The sequence below is a fragment of the Phaethon aethereus genome (assembly GCF_964289735.1).
Source record: "Phaethon aethereus genome assembly, chromosome: 1".
Classification (NCBI taxonomy): domain Eukaryota; kingdom Metazoa; phylum Chordata; class Aves; order Phaethontiformes; family Phaethontidae; genus Phaethon; species Phaethon aethereus.
The window spans coordinates 109791678-109809386 of record NC_138575.1 but is presented as its reverse complement, the minus strand read 5'-3'; the positions used below and the strand labels follow the sequence as shown (position 1 = coordinate 109809386).

Here is a 17709-nt window from a genome sequence, read left to right as displayed (position 1 = left end):
TTCAAATCAGATATCTGAGTTGGAGACCATAAGTGACATTGGAGAAGCAGTACAAACTAAAGCTGCAAGTAATGGAGGAAGTTTGGGTAAGAAGATGAGAGCCATTTCCCTTACCATGAAGAAAAAGATGGGTAAAAAGTACATCAAGGCACTCTCTGAGGACATGGTAAATACAGCTTAAGACTCTTGTGTTTGATGATAATACATGTGCACAATGCTACGTGCATTTCTCCTGTTCATGTTTCAAGCAGCTGTTAGTTATGAGAATCCATAAAAACACAGTTACACATACTGAATTAAACCAGCTTTTAGTATGTACCTTTTCTTTCCTGTGCATGATAATGTATACACATATGCATATATACAATTACAACATCACACAGTAAGGGCCCAGGATGGACACAGGAGTTTTGCAACATTGAATTTTGCTTTTTCATCAAGGAACAGGTCTATAAGCATCACAAGAAAATCTCCTGATGTGGACACAAGGGAGTATCGGATGAACCTCATTGGCAGTCTGATACTCAACCTGTACAAACTGCTTCATTAGAAGAATTTATCTTTCAATACAAGAATTATTTCCAAAGTCCGTTTTGTAGAGGTCAGTCAGCATCCTGTCGTAGAGCATGACAACTCATACACCTTATCTGCTCTTACCTTATCTAATCTTAGTGAACCTATCTTTATTAAACATAAAAAACATTTAATATTTCACACACTGCAAACCCTGTTTTCTCTATATCTTGTGTCAGTGAGTTCCAACTTTTAAAACACATAAGGAAAAAGGACTTGTCATACTTAACCACCCTAAAGAATCTAGCCAGTCTGCACCCTCTCTCACATGTGTCAATATCAAATAAGTAGAGAAAATAAGTAAGAAACTTCACAAGTAGAAAATAGTGTTTCACAGGATACCTTTAGACAGATTTTGGAGGTCAAAGCAAGGATTCCTATTTCATTAGTTTAGTTTGCATTTTTTGCTAAAATTCATGAGGTTGCAATCCACAATTTTTATATTATAAGAAAGAAAAATCCAAGTTTCAACATTTGCCATCTGCACGTTTACAGCAACTATTCACATGACAGAATTTTAATGAATTATCTGGTTGGACACACATATAGCGTGATTTTCATTCCTGCAGGACATGATGACAATCAATACCAGTCCACTGATTAATCTATGAGTTGTGCTGCTGACTGGTGTAACAAGCACTGTCCTTGTTGAAAACCAATATAGTCGTTCATTTCGATGCTATGCCTTATACATACCTGTATGGGTCCCTACCTCACAGATGCATAGTCATCTTTGCTTGACTTCATCAGTCAACTGATGAATAATTAACATTTCCCCAAATATGGCATAAGATCCTAAGTACTGCAGATTGTTTCATGTGCATCAGGGTATCACGCACATTGACAATGTGATGAAACCTGCTGAAGAAACTCCTTCCTTTGAAAGCTCATCATTATTTCATTTAGCTGTTACATCATCCTTAACTTACCTGTGACTGAAATATGGACCTTACTGTTTTGAATTCATTAAGTATATAAGCTGTGATTCCTGTTACAAACTCAAAAGGACAATTTCATACACCATTAGATTTTGTGAGAGAAACATGCATCTGTTAATTCTGAAATGCACTGGATTTCGAGACCAATGTGTAGGTGGGGCAACATAGTGAGCGTGGTGCTAGAACACATCGATGCCATACATGCGTGCAAGCTGCCTCCTGAATGCCCTGGCTAGGGTTCCAGCCTGCTGTCAAGTGCCCATGGTTTTCAGAAGTTCAACACAAAACACAGCTGCCTCAATTAGCACTTTACCATGTGCTTTTAGAATTAAACTTTATACTTCCTCCACAGAGACAATCAGAAAAAATCCCACCTTATCTGGCTACCTGTGAATTTCCCGTCACAAGCCTTTGTCACTGCTGTGGTATATTGCAGTCTTCTGAGATGGAGAATCAGTTTAGCTGCTTGAGCGGGAGTGGAATGAAGTGAATGGGGCAGAGAGGAGACAGGGGATTTCTCCAAGATCATAAGGATCACCAAGAACAAGTGGTGGTGCTGGGCATCCTTAGTATCAGGCATCAACTTCTAAAATGCTTTCTCTCTTACAGTGGTTCTTCATAAAGTCTAATGATGATTTAATCTCCAGTGATTATTTAAAAGAAAAAAACCAAATGTTTGTCTAAAATACATCTCTTGGTGATTAACATCTGATTTTTGTGTTAAAGAACGAAGAAGGAAAAGATGACAGTGATCCTAGTGGTGGAATACACACTGAGAAGGTCTCCCTAAAAGCCAGTGACTCTATGGAAAGTCTCTATAGCCTGAACAGTGGCCAGAGCTCATCTAGTAAGTACAAGATATCCATACTTCTTATTCAGTCACTGGATCAATATTGTTATTGTTTAAGTCTGAGGTATCAGAGCTGGTGATCAAAAATGTGATAGTGGGGAGCTCTTCAGTCTGGCAGACAAAAGTATAATTTGATTAAATGGGTGGCAGCTAGGGTAGATATACCTCTCTCCAGAAATAAGCTGAGTGTTTTTAAGAGTGGAAATATTAACTGTAGTAAAAAAATAACATGGATTATAGGGGATGTTGCTGGTATACATGCCATAAATGTTTTGGGGGGCTATCACTGCTATGATGCTGCCACCCATAGGGTTGCAATCACTGGGTACAGCCACACAACTGTCCTGTCTGGGGTAGTGGCCGTGAGTTCATTCTTCGCTCTGCAGATGTGAGACAAAGCGAGAGGTCTCTCTGAGATGATAGCTGATGGGGGCCGGACCTGGCGACTTCAGGTCATGATGCAGAGAAACACAGTCTGCTTCTCTACAAACCCACTGAAAACCCTTCCACAACGGGGTAGTCTCAGTTGGAGGGCAGATGAGTCTCTAATGAGAAATGGAATTTGCCTCCACTGATCTATCCATTGCTCTGCTGTAGACATTTTCTGGGCAGCAGGTGACAGCTGTCCATGATGAAGTTGCTGTGCCATCACTGCAGGCACCACGTGAACCCTAAGTGGAGACTCGAGTTGCAGTCCAGACCATTTGCACTTAGTAGTTAATCTGGCCCTGAGATGGAGATGTGCACTTAGGCAATCATCTCAAACAAAACCATTTTTACGATCATTTTCTATGATGTGATTTGCGAAAATTGTATATGGGAGTTTACTTCCAACACACTGCTGCTCTTATCTAAAAACATATTTGGATGGAATATTGCAGAGCTTGCTTAAATTTGCTTGAATTATTCTGCTGATATTTTATTGCTCAACTTGGGTAAAATGACAGACAGAAATGTTGGTAAGATTAAAATTTCCCTCTGCAATGCAGGTTCCTTTGATGTTTCAGCTAGTTCTGTAATGAAATAAAATAACTTCTACAGTACTTGTTTTCATTTCTCTAAATAAACAGGAGAAGTTCAGCAGAATTAATTCCCTAAATTGCACTTTTAGAGTACATTTTATTAATCTGCAGAGGTAATATTTCAAAAAGTCTGTAAGTAAAAAGTGTAGTCTATTAGTAACATCATCGGAAAAAGATTACTGTAGGGAAGATGTTAATGAAAGATCTCCTACCTATTTTCTTTGGTCTCTTGTAGCATGCTTTTTATTGAATGTATTTTTCCTGGAATGTGTCAAAACCACACAGAGTGCACTCTTTCTCTAATTCTGTAGTTTTGAACACTTTCCTCTCTGCTGCTGTGCAGAATTGCATGTCTGGGCATTTGGTGCAGGAGATCTCAACCTGACTCTCTTTAAGGTGGGGTGACCAGCTGCTCGGATGGAACGAGCAACAGGGACAGCCTCCGATTTGATGATGAAGTCCCTTACAGTGGACCCTTCTGTGGTCGAGCCAAAGTTCACACTGACTTCACACCAAGTCCTTATGACACCGACTCTCTGAAAATTAAGGTAAGACAACCATCAGGATTTGTTCTTTTCCAGCAAGAGTGCCGGGGGGCATTTCTTACATGTGAGGAGTACGTTTTCTAATGCATTTTTTGACTGTTAAGTACATGTAACACTCTAAAAGCAAGACTGATCTGGTTTTGCAATGCTTCTGTAAGAACTTAGTTCAAACGATGCTGGACAGCCAATGTCTGCTAAAGGCTTTTTAAGGCACGGACTCCGGATAGGTACCTCATCATTGTATCTACTGGGATAGCATGGCTTTCCTCAGAGTAAAACACAAGTTGCTTCCCACATGCTAGGAAGTGTAGAAAAATAAAAACCTGAGTCTCATGGGATGTGAAGTTGCCTCCTCAGCTCTTTCAGTCACAGCTGGATATATCAAGAGCTCAGTGTTTTTTGTTTTCAATGGAAACAGTTCACTTCTCCCTTAAGCCTTTCTTTAAGCATACCTTTGAACTATGAATTTTCTCTGGCCATGACAACATGGCAGGAGCGTCCATCTTGTGTGAGTGAGACGAAGGATCGCCAGATGTGGAGCCAGTTGAACGTTACTAAAAAAGCCCAGCTTCTTCCATGCAGAAGATGATACATTCAATATCATCTTCCCTCAGACTACTCAAGTCTGTAATCTGGTCTTCTTTCTTTTCCCTCTTTGTAATCACCTTCATATCCAGCTTATATTCACACTTCAGCATCTTTTCTTCTTCTTCACAGCCTTCACAGTTTTTGTCAAAATCCTCATCTGTGTCTCACTGCAGTCTCCTCCTCTCTGGCCTACCTTACAGCCATTGCTCTGCCAGTACTTGCAGTCTTCACCACTTGCCCTCCACTTCCACCCACACTAGGGCATTTCTTTCTAAACAGTTTAACTGGTCACAAAATGGCAAATGTCTGCTGGCTCACATAGGTTCATTTTTTAGTCACTGGGGCAGTGTATTTTAGAATTATAAACTAGTGCTTAGGGTTGAAAACCCCTAAAATTATCTCACAAAATTTCAGTAGCCTGAATCTGAATTCAAAGTGCCTCTGAAGCTTGGCTTAGAGCCACTGCCTAATCCTGATTTGCATCCCCGTCTGAAGTTCCTGAGCCTCCATGACTATGTAGAATAATACGTGTGTTTATAGAGCTTTAAACAAACGTTGTTTAGTTTCCATTTCAAAGGTGCTGGTAGCTCTAAGCTCCATATTCTAACAAAACCAGGTCACTGGAACACAGTCGATTTCACACTTGGGTTTATACCAAAGCTAGGATGACCGCTTTACTTGCAGTTTCTTGACCAGACCAGAAAAGAGTTGAAAGTCTTGGAGCTGTTAACAGATATTTTAACAAGCTGAGTTTGATTTTTAACTTTGTAACAGAATGGCAAATGAAGTGTGTACGTGGGGATTTGTTGGACAACTCTTTAAAGATGTTCAACATTGTTTTAAGTCTGTGGTACCTGCCCAGAAGAGAGGACTCAATTCTGAGGTCATGGGAGGAAGTTGCATAGCGGGTATGACTTACAAGGGAGCCTTTTTACTACGAGAATTACTCAGAGTGGCTGTTTTGCTGAGCTGAGACTTTGGTTCCCACGGCATGGCTGTGAACACCTTTACCAAAAAGCCCTCTTGAAGAAGCTGTGTTGTCACTCTTCTTTACACTCACCCTTGTGAGTGAATGCACAAGTGTGGAGAGCTGAAGCCTTTAGATCAGTCTAAGGTGCCATCCAATGTTTCCTCAGTCAACAGAGTTAATAATAATAATAATAAAAATTTCTCAGTACTTTGGGAAATTGTACTGACAAGAAGATATTAAGGGAGTTAAATGCTCTTTATTGCCTTTCAGAAATGTAGCCAGTGGTTTTTACTGTAAAATGGGTATGAATCCACCTTTCACATAGCTCAGCTATCAGTTCTTGAAGATCCTTGAGATGCTGGGGAGTAACATTACTGTGTAAACGGTTTGGCACGTATTTGGAAAATAGTCTCACAGCATTCCCTTGTTTTTTGCCAAAGCTATGCCCGTTAGCCATTGCAAAAGTTGATTACTGATGCAGCCCTACCTATTTCAAGGACCAAGTGGAGAACAAAAATGGTGAGAAGGGCTGCTTATGCTCACCTCTCCTTTGCAAAGGTTTGAAGATAAGGATCAACTCCATTTTCTGTAATTATTTTTTTTGTATTTTTATAAAAGTAAAGGAAATAAATCTAGTTAATTTTTAAAAGTTACTTCGCACTGACTAGTTAGGATTCTGTGCTGTCTGTGCTATTTTTGGTCCACAAATGAAAAGCTACATATAACAAACCAGATGTGTAAGCTGTGGTATGCCTTTTTTTTATTGTTCTAGAAGGGAGACATTATAGATATCATCTGTAAAACCCCCATGGGTATATGGACAGGCATGCTGAACAACAGAGTAGGAAACTTCAAGTTCATTTACGTGGATATTATCTTGGAAGAGGAATCTGCACCCAGAAAGATAAAGCCACGCAGAGGAAGCAAAAGGACCAAGCCAAAAACGTTGCAGGAACTCCTGGATTGTGTCCACCTGCAGGTCAGCCAACACATTTCCCAGCTGTTTTTGAAATGTTTCATTTCTGTGTGCCTGGGTTTGTATGTCATTTACAGGCTGGAGTAGAAAGGCAAGTTTCAGCAGTTTTGATATCAGCAAAGCAAAGCAGCTTCGTGTCTGTCTTTTATCTGATGTGAGTGGATTATAGAACTGCATTTTACCACATCATTTGGTTAGGCTGAGACTTCATGCAAAGAGGCACGATGGTGACCTGTCAAGTCACCATAACCTGACTGTGATTATGTGCCTAAGGGTAGGAGGTGTGCGACTGTGGACACCTCAGGGACAGGACTGCAGTCTGACTCCAGCACCAACCTTTAGAATTTGGGCTTCTAATTTCTCATGATAGTTAGGGAGCAATAGTCTTTTTGCATTATGCTCATGTTGTGCCTCTCTCCCTCTTTGCAACCCTAGTTCTCAACTGAGTGTCAAAGCATAATTTACAGGTAACATTTTTAATAATGGTTATTGTTTTGGTGCTGATGCAAACACTCCTGTCCCTGGAGTACGCACAGAGCTTCACACTGCATCGACACACAGCTCAAGGGGGACCATGTGTGGCACAGCACAGCTGAGGGCTCCCTCAGCTTCTCACCCTCGCTTATATCGAAAGGCTCCTTCTGTGCAAAGGCAGAGGATGCCCTTCCTCAGAGGGCCTCCTAGACCCAGCATGGGAGGCACTCATGGGGTGACCCACAAAAGTCCAGAAGCTCAGCCCATTCAGCCATTTCTGGCAGAGCTCTGTCCTTGTCCAATTTGCTGCCAGATTCTCTTAGACAACTCAGCCACAGATGCTAGGATGGTCAGGAGGTCCCCCAGGCATCTCCGCCTCTGTCCTCTCTTGCTCTCCAGCTCTGGTTTTATGCCAAAGTCATGTTGATCGGGCTGGAGAGTGAAGCCCATTTCAACCTGACAAAAAACTAAAAGAGAAATTGTGTCTATTCCTCTACTAAATATAGTGCCTGTTTACATGAGAGGATTTGCTTATTTCTTTTTTGTAGGAATATGCCTCAACCCTCTTGCTAAATGGCTATGAAACTCTAGAGGACTTAAAGGATCTACAGGAGAGCCACCTGATTGAATTAAATATTTCAAACCCAGAAGACAGGGCACGATTGTTATCAGCAATTGAAAATCTACAGGACAATGACAGTAAGTGTTTAAGCTTTGTTAAGAGTCATGTGCAAGTTCTAATTGAAGAGACGCCTTTAAAGAAATAGTGATTCTCACAGTGATCTGTTAAATTATTTTTCTTTTAAATATGAAACATGGAATTAGATGGGTTTTTAATTTGTTCAGACAGCAAACTGTATATCTCTTCTAGATATGTAAATGATTAATATACTAGTAGCACATGAACAATTTAAAATTTTTTTTTATAGGTCCTAAACTCTAGATTGGTAGCAACTATTGCTTGAGAACAACCTTATTTATGGTTGGGGAAGCAACCCTCAAAGAAGTTAAGTGACTTCCCAAAAGTCACAAGGTCTGTGCAACAGCAGAAAATATAACCTCCCAAACTCTGCACTAGTATCTTAACCAAAATAGGACTTATTTCAAATAGCTACAGTAAAGAATTTTCTTTATTTTTTTAAAACAACATTCTCCAGAAGAATACAGTTTTTCCTCCCTTACTTCCTCCCAAACTTAAATCCTTACCCGAATCAGTTTCATTTGTAGGCAGGTTTTGTAAAAAACCCAAACAAACAACAGAAAACCAACTAATAGCTGGTTTGCGTTCTTTTCTGAAAATTAATCTGACTCCAGCTTCCAGTGAGCTTCTGAAATCTGATCATACGGTGCGTATATACGCATGTGTATCAGTCACCACTATGTTTTCTTCACTTGTTCTTTTCACTGGGAATGGAAAAGCTGAGATAGAGAACACAAAAATACTGTTCTCATGATATTTTCTTGATATTTCCAGCCTGACTTCTAATTTTAAATAATTTATGTCAAGTTCATAGAAACCTCATCTAAGCGTCTACTTAATTAGACACTCAGCCAAAACAGAAGATGTTTTCCTCTTCATTAATGTTTGTGCATACTCACTACCTATCCTGAGCAATCATTTCATCTGATGCACTCACAATTGAGTGACAGAAAAGACAGAAAAGGCAACCTGGAAAAGCAATGTCTTCCTGGGATATCTTAACACCAGTTCTTGTCAGCTGTCCACTTTTTCCCTCCTCAGTAGTGAGGCCACTTTCCACTTTTCACTCAGCACATGTACATACATATGCACATACCTGCATGTACACATATACCCTATGTGAGTCAGTACATAAATCTCTCTGGGTTTCTAAGGATGCCTTTGGCTACCTCCTCCATTCAGCTTTCCCTGCAGATGCTCTCTAATCTCCCTCTTTGTGTCTTTGCTAACCTTTTTTTTTGACTATTCATTTGCACTTTTTTGGGACCCCATTTGTACATGCAGGCTTTTCTGTTCTTAGTCAGCTTCCAGGGAAAGGCAAGATTATTTCAAATATGTTGGAGAGGCATTTAAAGGGTTTCCTTTGCTCACTAGGATCAGAACTTCTTTCTGGTCTATAGCTTGGTGAGATGACAGGCTAGAAAAAGACTTTTGAAGGGCTATTTATGCAGAAGCAGTGATTGAAAGAGTGAAACCAGAAAACAAAGTCACATTTTTGAAGAATGGCATTGCAGAGATCTAGCTGGAAATGGTGTGAAAATACATTAATTTCCCTAGTTTGCCCTTAAACCGAGTATACGTATATTTGTGTGTATTTCTTGGTAACTAGCCTTACTGCACTTTCTGCACCTTTTATTGTGTATGTTTTTCTATATCAATATTTAAGACAAAAAAAAAAAAGAAAAATGCTAGACTGTAATTTTGCAGAGTTTTGCATCAGTGTGAAAAACAAAACCAAAACATAATGTTTTTTAACAGACCACGTGAATGCCAAATTATTTAGGAGTAGCGAGGATATGTTTTGCTATTTATATTCCTTGTCTAACAAGTGCATAGCAAGCAGCCTTAGACACCTAACCTTTTTAGAAGATGACACCAACGTTTTATTTTTCTGAAGGTGTCTTATCACTTAATATTCTGCATACACCTGTACAAGGACCAAACCTAAGAAGGTTCTTACATGTCCCATAGAATGAAAGTTAAAAAAATTCATCTTAATTATCCAAATAGGGTTCTTCCTAATTGGCAGTATGAGATTAAGACACTTCTTCAGGCAAAACAGTGCCCCTCATGTTATCTGTATGGTAGTTTAGGATTTTAAATTCTTGTCATGGTTCTGGAAATAATAACATTAAATCTTATAAAGTAGCCCATGCTTCAAAATCACTGATGGCATTGTAGTCCTAGATGAAGAGATGAAATTAATATTTGCTTCATATGCACTTTAGATAGGTATAGCCACTACTATTCAAATTCAATAAAATAATATTCCCAGAATTTATGAATACTCACAGGGACCAGAACCAAGACATCTTTATATACCATCCCAGCTATAAGCACTTGTTTAAGTCTCATTGAGTTTCACAAGACTCATGTATACTTTAAGGTAAGCCACACACAAATAATTTTCTGGTTTGGGATACTGTCTTGAATGAGGGCTCAATCAAACCCTTGCCTTATCTCTTTGTCAAAGGTTCATAGCATCTGCCACGTGACTGGCAGTGACAGAACAGAATTTAACAACTTTCTCTAAAAAGGAAGATACAAAAGACTAAAATTGATAGAAGCCATCTGTTAAGTTGTTATAATGAAAGATGGGGAGTCAAGATGATCTTGGGGATAAGCTCAGCATGAGTCTGACTTCATCCGAATCGTTTGACCTCTTTGTCCTTCTGTCAATCTGATTGGAAAATTGGGTTTAAAGAGCTGGGTGCTACTGTGAAAGTGAATTCTGCATCTTAACGGAACTTTCCTAGGTCAATATATATTTTTTTTTTCCTAAATGGGCATGACTCAGTCCAGCATAAATGATTTTTTAATTAAAATTGATTTTCTGCATTGCTTAGAAGTGAGCAGCATAATTACCCACAGCTACAAGGTAATCTGTTTACTGGCCAAGAGTATTCTAGACAGAAATTCATCACTCTTCTAGGTAAATGTTCACTCTTTTTATAAGCTTTGTGAAAAAACATACTAAGGCCATAGACCACACTTACTGTTCTAAGCCCATCTTTCTCATAGAGTTTGGAAGACTTTCATGTCTTTGCATTACATTCGTGCCTCCATGAAGCATGTGTTTGATTAATGGGTGGAGTCTCAGGTATGGTCCAGAGTTGAAATGCAAGGGTTCCTGACTTTTTGTGACCCTGCTATTATTCAGAACAGCCAAGTGTGCTGGAACATAGTCTCATTTTACTAGATTCTACTACAAATGTAGTAAAACATGATTTAGTATTTCTTTAATGTGATATCAGATATTGTGAAATGTCCAGATGTTTTTACAGGGCTTTTAATTTCTTTTTCTTTCCTTGGCTTTTTCTTGACATTTATTGTATGTTATACTAAGTGATTTCTTCATGACACATTCTTGTGACTATATAATTCATGTTGCAGAACAAACAGTTATTGAGTTTTCTAACCAAATGACCTGCAGCAATAGATTCCATATTATATGCTTCCTAAAGCCACCCAAAATGTAGGATTTCTGGCAGTGAGAATTTTTTCATCCTAACATTTGATTTAGACCTGAATTAATTTGAAAGGAAAAACTTTACCCATCTCACACCAAGAATTAAAAAGTAAGTTTTATTTAGGAAATGTTACCACATAGTGTTTTTTAAACAGATTTCACTTCCTGATACTGCACCATCTTCTTCCCACCTTTCCTGGGAGTCCAGGCCCAAATTCACCATCTTCAAGTACTTCACATAGCAAGGCTATCCTAGAACCGCAAGGTCCTGTGAGCTCCTCACAACCTTCCCTACACTCACCCCCCCAATCTCTTTTTAGATTTTCTATAAGTTAATCAGACCTATATATTTGGGACAAAAGGATTGGTTTCCATGAATCTATGGCTGGGGAGGAAAAAAAAGCTCTTTTTCATAAAGTATTTCTTAATAGCTTTCCATTCTTCTCCCAGATGGCTTCTAGACAGGAGATGGATGTCTGTGCTTTTGTAGGATGCTATTTTTAAAGTGAAGCAGTTGCTGGATGGTTAATGAATAAAGTAATAAAAAAGTTTGGAACTTTTTTCTTGACTGCTTCCCAGGACACAGGTTTTTGTGTGTGCAAAATAGCCTTGATTCTCACTTAGATGATGCAAGTCAGGAGGTTCATTCCTGAAGTCCAGTGGGTTACATTAGTCTGAAGCTATTATGAGTTAAAGTAGTATTAGACTTCATTGGATATATGCCTACAGTTCATTATAAAGATAAAAAAGGTGCATATGTGCAATTTGGGGGATAATATTTTATGCTTACCTCCCCAGATCCACTTTTTTAGCTTATTTTTCATGTTTAAGTGCCAGATTATACTCTAAATCCCATTGCCAGTACCAGATAAGGTTTGTTTCTTATATATTTTACTTGGACAGCAAGATAGTAGATAGCTGAGGACATGACTTTCAGTTCTCAGTTGCATTCCTTATGTGAGGACCTAGCATCAAGAGTATCATTTTACACTGGAAAGTCCCTTCAAGTACGTGGGACTACACAATATCATGTCAAGGTCAAATAGTGCTCAAAGGCAATCTCCCCATCTGTAGTGTGGTACAACTCATTGACCTGGACATAATATTTCCATATTTCCCAAGGAAGCTCATCCTTGCATGAGTATTAGTATTTTTCACCTTTTTTCAGTCACATCTGTTTGCTTCCAGATTTTAGAGATAATTTCTGTTTTCACCATAGAATTTCCTCTCACACCAGTTAAGTACCCCTCCCAGAAAAGCTATGCCACTGACTTCAGTGAGTACAATTTGTTTAAATTGCATGTCTGTAAATATCCACAAAAGTTTTACTTCTTTGTGTCCCCAAAGTGTTGCACATGTATACAGATCCACTTCAGGCTTCTCTGCTTCTTTTTCAAGAAGTATCGCCATTTACTGCTTCAGAATGATCCTTTTTGAGTTTGATGCTTTGTGAGTTTTCATTTAATTTTAACACTTAGGTGGTCTAACTGGTACAGGCACTACAAGTTATTACATGGCCTTCATATGTACCTAGGAGGTCTGACATCAGCCTTGAAGACACACTTTGTCTATTTAGTTACTGTATTGCGCTGCTCAGTATGTCACTGCTGCACCTTCCACGAAGGCACGCAACTAACTCAGCCTAAAGCATTGTGCTCCTAGCCCAGTTCTCCTTCTGGGCAAAAACACATGGAGGCAAAATCTCAGAGGGCACAGTCATGACGTATGGCTTGCTGCTGGGTGACCTTCTTTTTTTCCCCAAGACAAAATCCAGGCCTCCTGCCACTCATCTGGTTTAAACTGACATAACCTCACGGCAGTCAGTGTGACCTCAGTACATTCTTGAGCTGAATTGCCTTAAACCTAAGCTTAAAGTGCCTTCCTAATCAGGGCTTTGAAGTCATTAAAAAAGGGAAAAAAGCTGGTGAAGAGAAAAAAGAGATCTATCCCTGCATATGTCATGCACATCTATGTCATTGAACAACAAATATTCGTTTCAAAGATCTAAACAACAAGGAAGATAAGTATGCCTAACACATCTATAACCAAGGCTAAAGGCCTCACATTTTTTTCAGAAGTTTGAATATAATCCTACTGTCTAAAGTAGTATTAGAATATATGTGTCAAAATGATGCATATCTTGGACTCTTCTGGCCATATCATAGGCAACAGTGACTTGAAGCTATTCATCTTATATGAAACTGCTTTACTGTAGATGATAGGACTTCCATCTGTTGATAAGATAGTTATTTCTGATGATTCTGCAACACGTAACAGCCGTTTAATTTTATCAATTCCTGTTTCCTGTGCATTGTATCTTTCTTCTGATGTCTGAAAGACTAAGAGAGCAAACTTACTTTACCTTTACTAATGTGGAACTTGAATAGTTCCACATTCAATGCTAGAGGAAGGAATTTAGTAGAACTGAATGTAAGAGCCAAAAGCTGAAAAGAAAAAATTTTAAAAAGCATAGTTTCTTTTCTCATGAAGCAACACCTAAATTTGTATGCTACATATGTTTAAGATACTCAGTATCCTGTTCAAGTGGTTTAGTAGTTACTGCATAATATTTAAGGCTGCTTTAAAAAGAGAAAAAAAAAAAAAGCACCAAAGTTTGCTTTCACTTTTTTCTTCATAAATATGTTTGTATTACTTAACTTCATAAAAAAGTTCTTCAACTTTTTCTGCTCAGAATGAAAAATAGAAAATATAGTATTTTCACTGTCTCAAACATCTGAACATTTTTGGTTTTCAGGTTTTCATGTAAAAAATTCTTCTAGTGTTATGGGAAGAGACAGAAGTTTTACATTTCTGTATGTTTTCTAAATAGAAACTTCTTATTCTCATAACTGATCTAAATTCAGGTTTTAAAAAATCTCAGTCCCAGTCTTGTTTTTCTTTTTCCCTGAAACACACAAGGGAAAGACGTTGCTACAAAAGAATTTAGGATTGTTTTTCCCACAGGAACTACTCAGATTATCAAACTAGTTACAGGACACTAATACACTGACTGAAACTGCATTTTCTTTTTAATCCGCAAGTTACTTGGTCTTCTTTCCATTGTAAAACAAACAAAGTGGATGGAGGTTCCTCTTTGACCTTGAAAATGTACACAGGATTAACACTTTTTAGGTCACTGCTTGCCAGGGCAGCAGATGATGCTAGAGAAGCTGATAAAAGTACCAGCAAGCAGCATTAGGCTGATGAGGGGATTACAGTGGGGAGCAGGGGAGTCCTGCCCACAGCTGCTCAGGAGGACTTCACCCAGCCACGGGCTGAGCTCTGTCAGCCCACAGTGACCAAGACCTGGGTCATCTGGGCACGGGTGGGATGGGTGCAAGGAGCTAATGACACAGTTTAGACAAGGCTTTACTGGGGCATCTGCTGTTATTTGTGCTAAACTACTTCTGTTGCTACTAATAGCAGCAGTAATACCTTCACTGGTGTAATGCCTTTTGTAATTCCTCCCTGACTTAAATCAGAAATCAATTGGACCCTACGTGATCAAATATTTTCCCTGCAGAGAGATAACATTTGACATGACAAACTGTGCTCTGTAAGGTGAGGAGGAGATCAAACAGTTACAGATATCAATTAAATCTGATGAAAGGTGTACTCTTTCACGCAAGTGCAATTAACCATTAATTTCTTTGCGAACAAGGTGGGACTTCTGTTCCTTGGCAAGTATTTAAGATATTTAAGGTAATCAGAAATACTTTTATTTTTTATTAAATACATAAGGTTATACCTATAACCTATTCATGCACAAATGATTAAGTTGAGATGTTGGATTCATTTCTTCAAAATCAGATTAGTTTATTAACTTAATAAGGCAACTGAAAGTTAGAAAATATTAAACAGAATTAATCAGTCCAAGCAAATCTACAAGACTTCCATCAGGACCTAGAAATTTTTCTCAATATAGCAAAATGCTTTATGAAATAAGTTCATTGAAATCTCACACAGTGAAGAAAGATCTTGACTCTCCTGCTGTTCCGTTTCAATATTTTCAGAGTGAAACATTTAAATTTTTCATTTCTAATTTAGTCTTTTTTATACAGTATCACACAAGACTTTTAAAAAATAATAATCCAAATTGTAAATCTTTCCCATGTTGCCAACGCTTATAATTCCCAACAACCAACGCAAATGTCAGTATGAATTTTCCTTGTGGAAATTTTGTAATTCTGGGATTCTACCCTGGAGCTAAACTAGATTAAGATAAAATCCTTCATGTATTATGACTTCCATTCTGCCTGTACTTGAACTGAGACAGCTTAAATATGACTGAAGATATGAAGCTAACTATTTAACCATGGAGTAACAAGTCAAGTGAAATAAGGGAACATTCTTTGCAAAAGCAAAAAGGTACCATTTTTCCGAAGGGCTAAAATCTGGACTAAAACCATCTGTTTCCTGTGAGATTTGTTCCTTACACTTTGTTTGGAAAGCAAGCCACAGTTTGAAGTAAAAATACAGTTACAGGAGGGTGATAAGGAAAAAGAAGAGTATGAAAGATTTTATATTTTATAGCTTGTTTTCTAAAGAACTTTACTGTGAGTAAACATCATGTATTTCACAGCCAGAAAATATGAACACGAACTTTAACCACAACATACATTAGATTCATGATATACAGGTACATCCTCTCTGCAAAGGACTAGTTTGTTGAGCTTTTTTTGAGAGGTCTGTTGATACTCTTGAGTTGCAGATTTTTGAGTTTGAATAGATTAGTTGTACAGCAGCTAAACAAGGGCAAGCTATTTGCAAGATAAATTGCTTCTACTTAGTTTTGGAACAGTGTTCAAAAACCATACAGCATGAGTTAGGCATCTTAGCTTTCTCTGAGGCCCTCGTGTTTTGGAAAATAGGCTTTCAGACATCAGGCTGAGCTTGGAACTTTCCATCAACCACTCACTCCTGGTCCAGTACTTTAGAAAACCTGACTACCACTTCTTTATGCTGAGCACTTCTGAAGACCAGTGCATTGTATCTCACCACACAGTGCAGGGAATAGGTAAAATGGTGGGGGTTACATTCAAAAGACACCATGTCTATAATGCCATGTGTAATAAACAAGATGCAGTAGGCTACGTGATTAATTGCATGAGCAGGCTCTGGAATACAGGAGTGTGGGAAGGGAAAAGCTGCCATCTCTGCTGGGGGGCAATGGTGACCACACATGGTGACTGTTGCACCTGTGGACAGCCTAAGGGACCTCAGTCTAAAGGATAAAGCCACAGTCTCTGGCATTCATCTCTGAGCAAAATACCGCAGGATCAAAGCCAACCTCAACATCAACTTAGATGTTGTTATGCTCATGTAATCATATTTTTAGTTCTTCCATGCTGAGGTTTCTGTTTCTGACAGATGAAGGATATTGATCTAGTCATGTGTACATTACCAACTCTGTTTCTACACTTCTTCAAGATTAGTCATGTTTGTATCTCAGACTCTCTCCCAGAACACTTCTTTTGACAATTTTTTTCTTTCTTTTTCTGTTCTTTCCTAGTTGAACAACAGAAAAATGAGGGTGGTCAGGAGACACGGAGCTTCAGCTCTCACCATGGCTTTGACAAATCACAGTTAAATGACTGCCCAAGAGATTCTGGATGTTACATCTCATCAGAAAATTCAGATAATGGTAAAGAAGAAGTAGACCCAGAAACCCTGTCTGACATGGTGCAGTCAATAACAATCACTGAGTCAAACTGATTCAGTCCTGCAACTTTTCTGCAAATTTTCAGAAAAGACAATCAGATTTGCTGGTGTGATGGCACAGAAGCAGAACACAAAATATTCTCAACACCAAAAATCTACTTCTGTCTGATGTATGATGCTCTAGACTGTTTAATATGTGGACACTTGATGATTTGTAGCTAAATGTTAGCTGATAATAAGAATATCTCATACTTTTCTTTTCAATGAATCCGCAGACATTTCACTGAAAAGGTTTATACATATGTATTTATAAATATTTGTACAGCAAATGCATTTTCTATAATAACAGAGAATTGTTTTAGGTAGTGGTACATAATCTGGACATGTTCATTTCTGGAACTGTCAAAATATAAATATTGTACATATTTATTTAAAAAATATATGGATTAATCACACTGTTTTTATTTTCAGATGTGTTTTGCTGATATTTGTACAGAATGTATTTTCATTTATATATCATCATAATAAAAAGGTGGATACATTCACAGCCTACTTTGAAAAGTACCAAGCAAATTTTCATTAATATTAAAGCTGTTTCATACCATTCTTCTCCAAAACGGGCTCTAAAGTAGACTATCGTCTCCTACACTTTATCCTGGAGGTAGGAAAGAACTGTTGTGTGAATCTGAATCAAGCTCTCTGTGTTCATTGTCTGTTAGAGAACATAGCCATCTGAATGGCTTATGCACTGGCAATTTCTTTATTGTTACTTTCACACTTGTCCTCATTCTTCCCAAGCAGTACACAGAGAATGCAAGCTCAGACCAAAAATACTCAATATCAACGCTATGCTTTTATGATAATTTTTTGTGAAGTTCTTTCTTACTTTTTGTGTGTGGTGTGAAGTTTGTGAATAGAGTATTTGTTTGTACTCAGAATCTAA

At 38.3% G+C, this 17709-nt stretch overlaps 1 protein-coding gene across 1 annotated transcript in view; it reads left to right on the top strand.

Moving 5' to 3' along the window:
* The window catches only part of SAMSN1 (SAM domain, SH3 domain and nuclear localization signals 1), a gene marked incomplete at both ends in the record, with an annotated part of 35098 nt that extends 18278 nt beyond the window's left edge, over positions 1-16820 (top strand). Inside the window, 6 exons of the mRNA XM_082001187.1 lie at positions 11-166; positions 2238-2358; positions 3780-3931; positions 6259-6465; positions 7485-7635; positions 16618-16820. Coding sequence (XP_081857313.1) covers positions 11-166; positions 2238-2358; positions 3780-3931; positions 6259-6465; positions 7485-7635; positions 16618-16820 — 990 coding nt within the window. The remainder of the gene's footprint in view (positions 1-10; positions 167-2237; positions 2359-3779; positions 3932-6258; positions 6466-7484; positions 7636-16617) is intronic.
* Between the last annotated feature and the right edge of the window lie 889 nt (positions 16821-17709).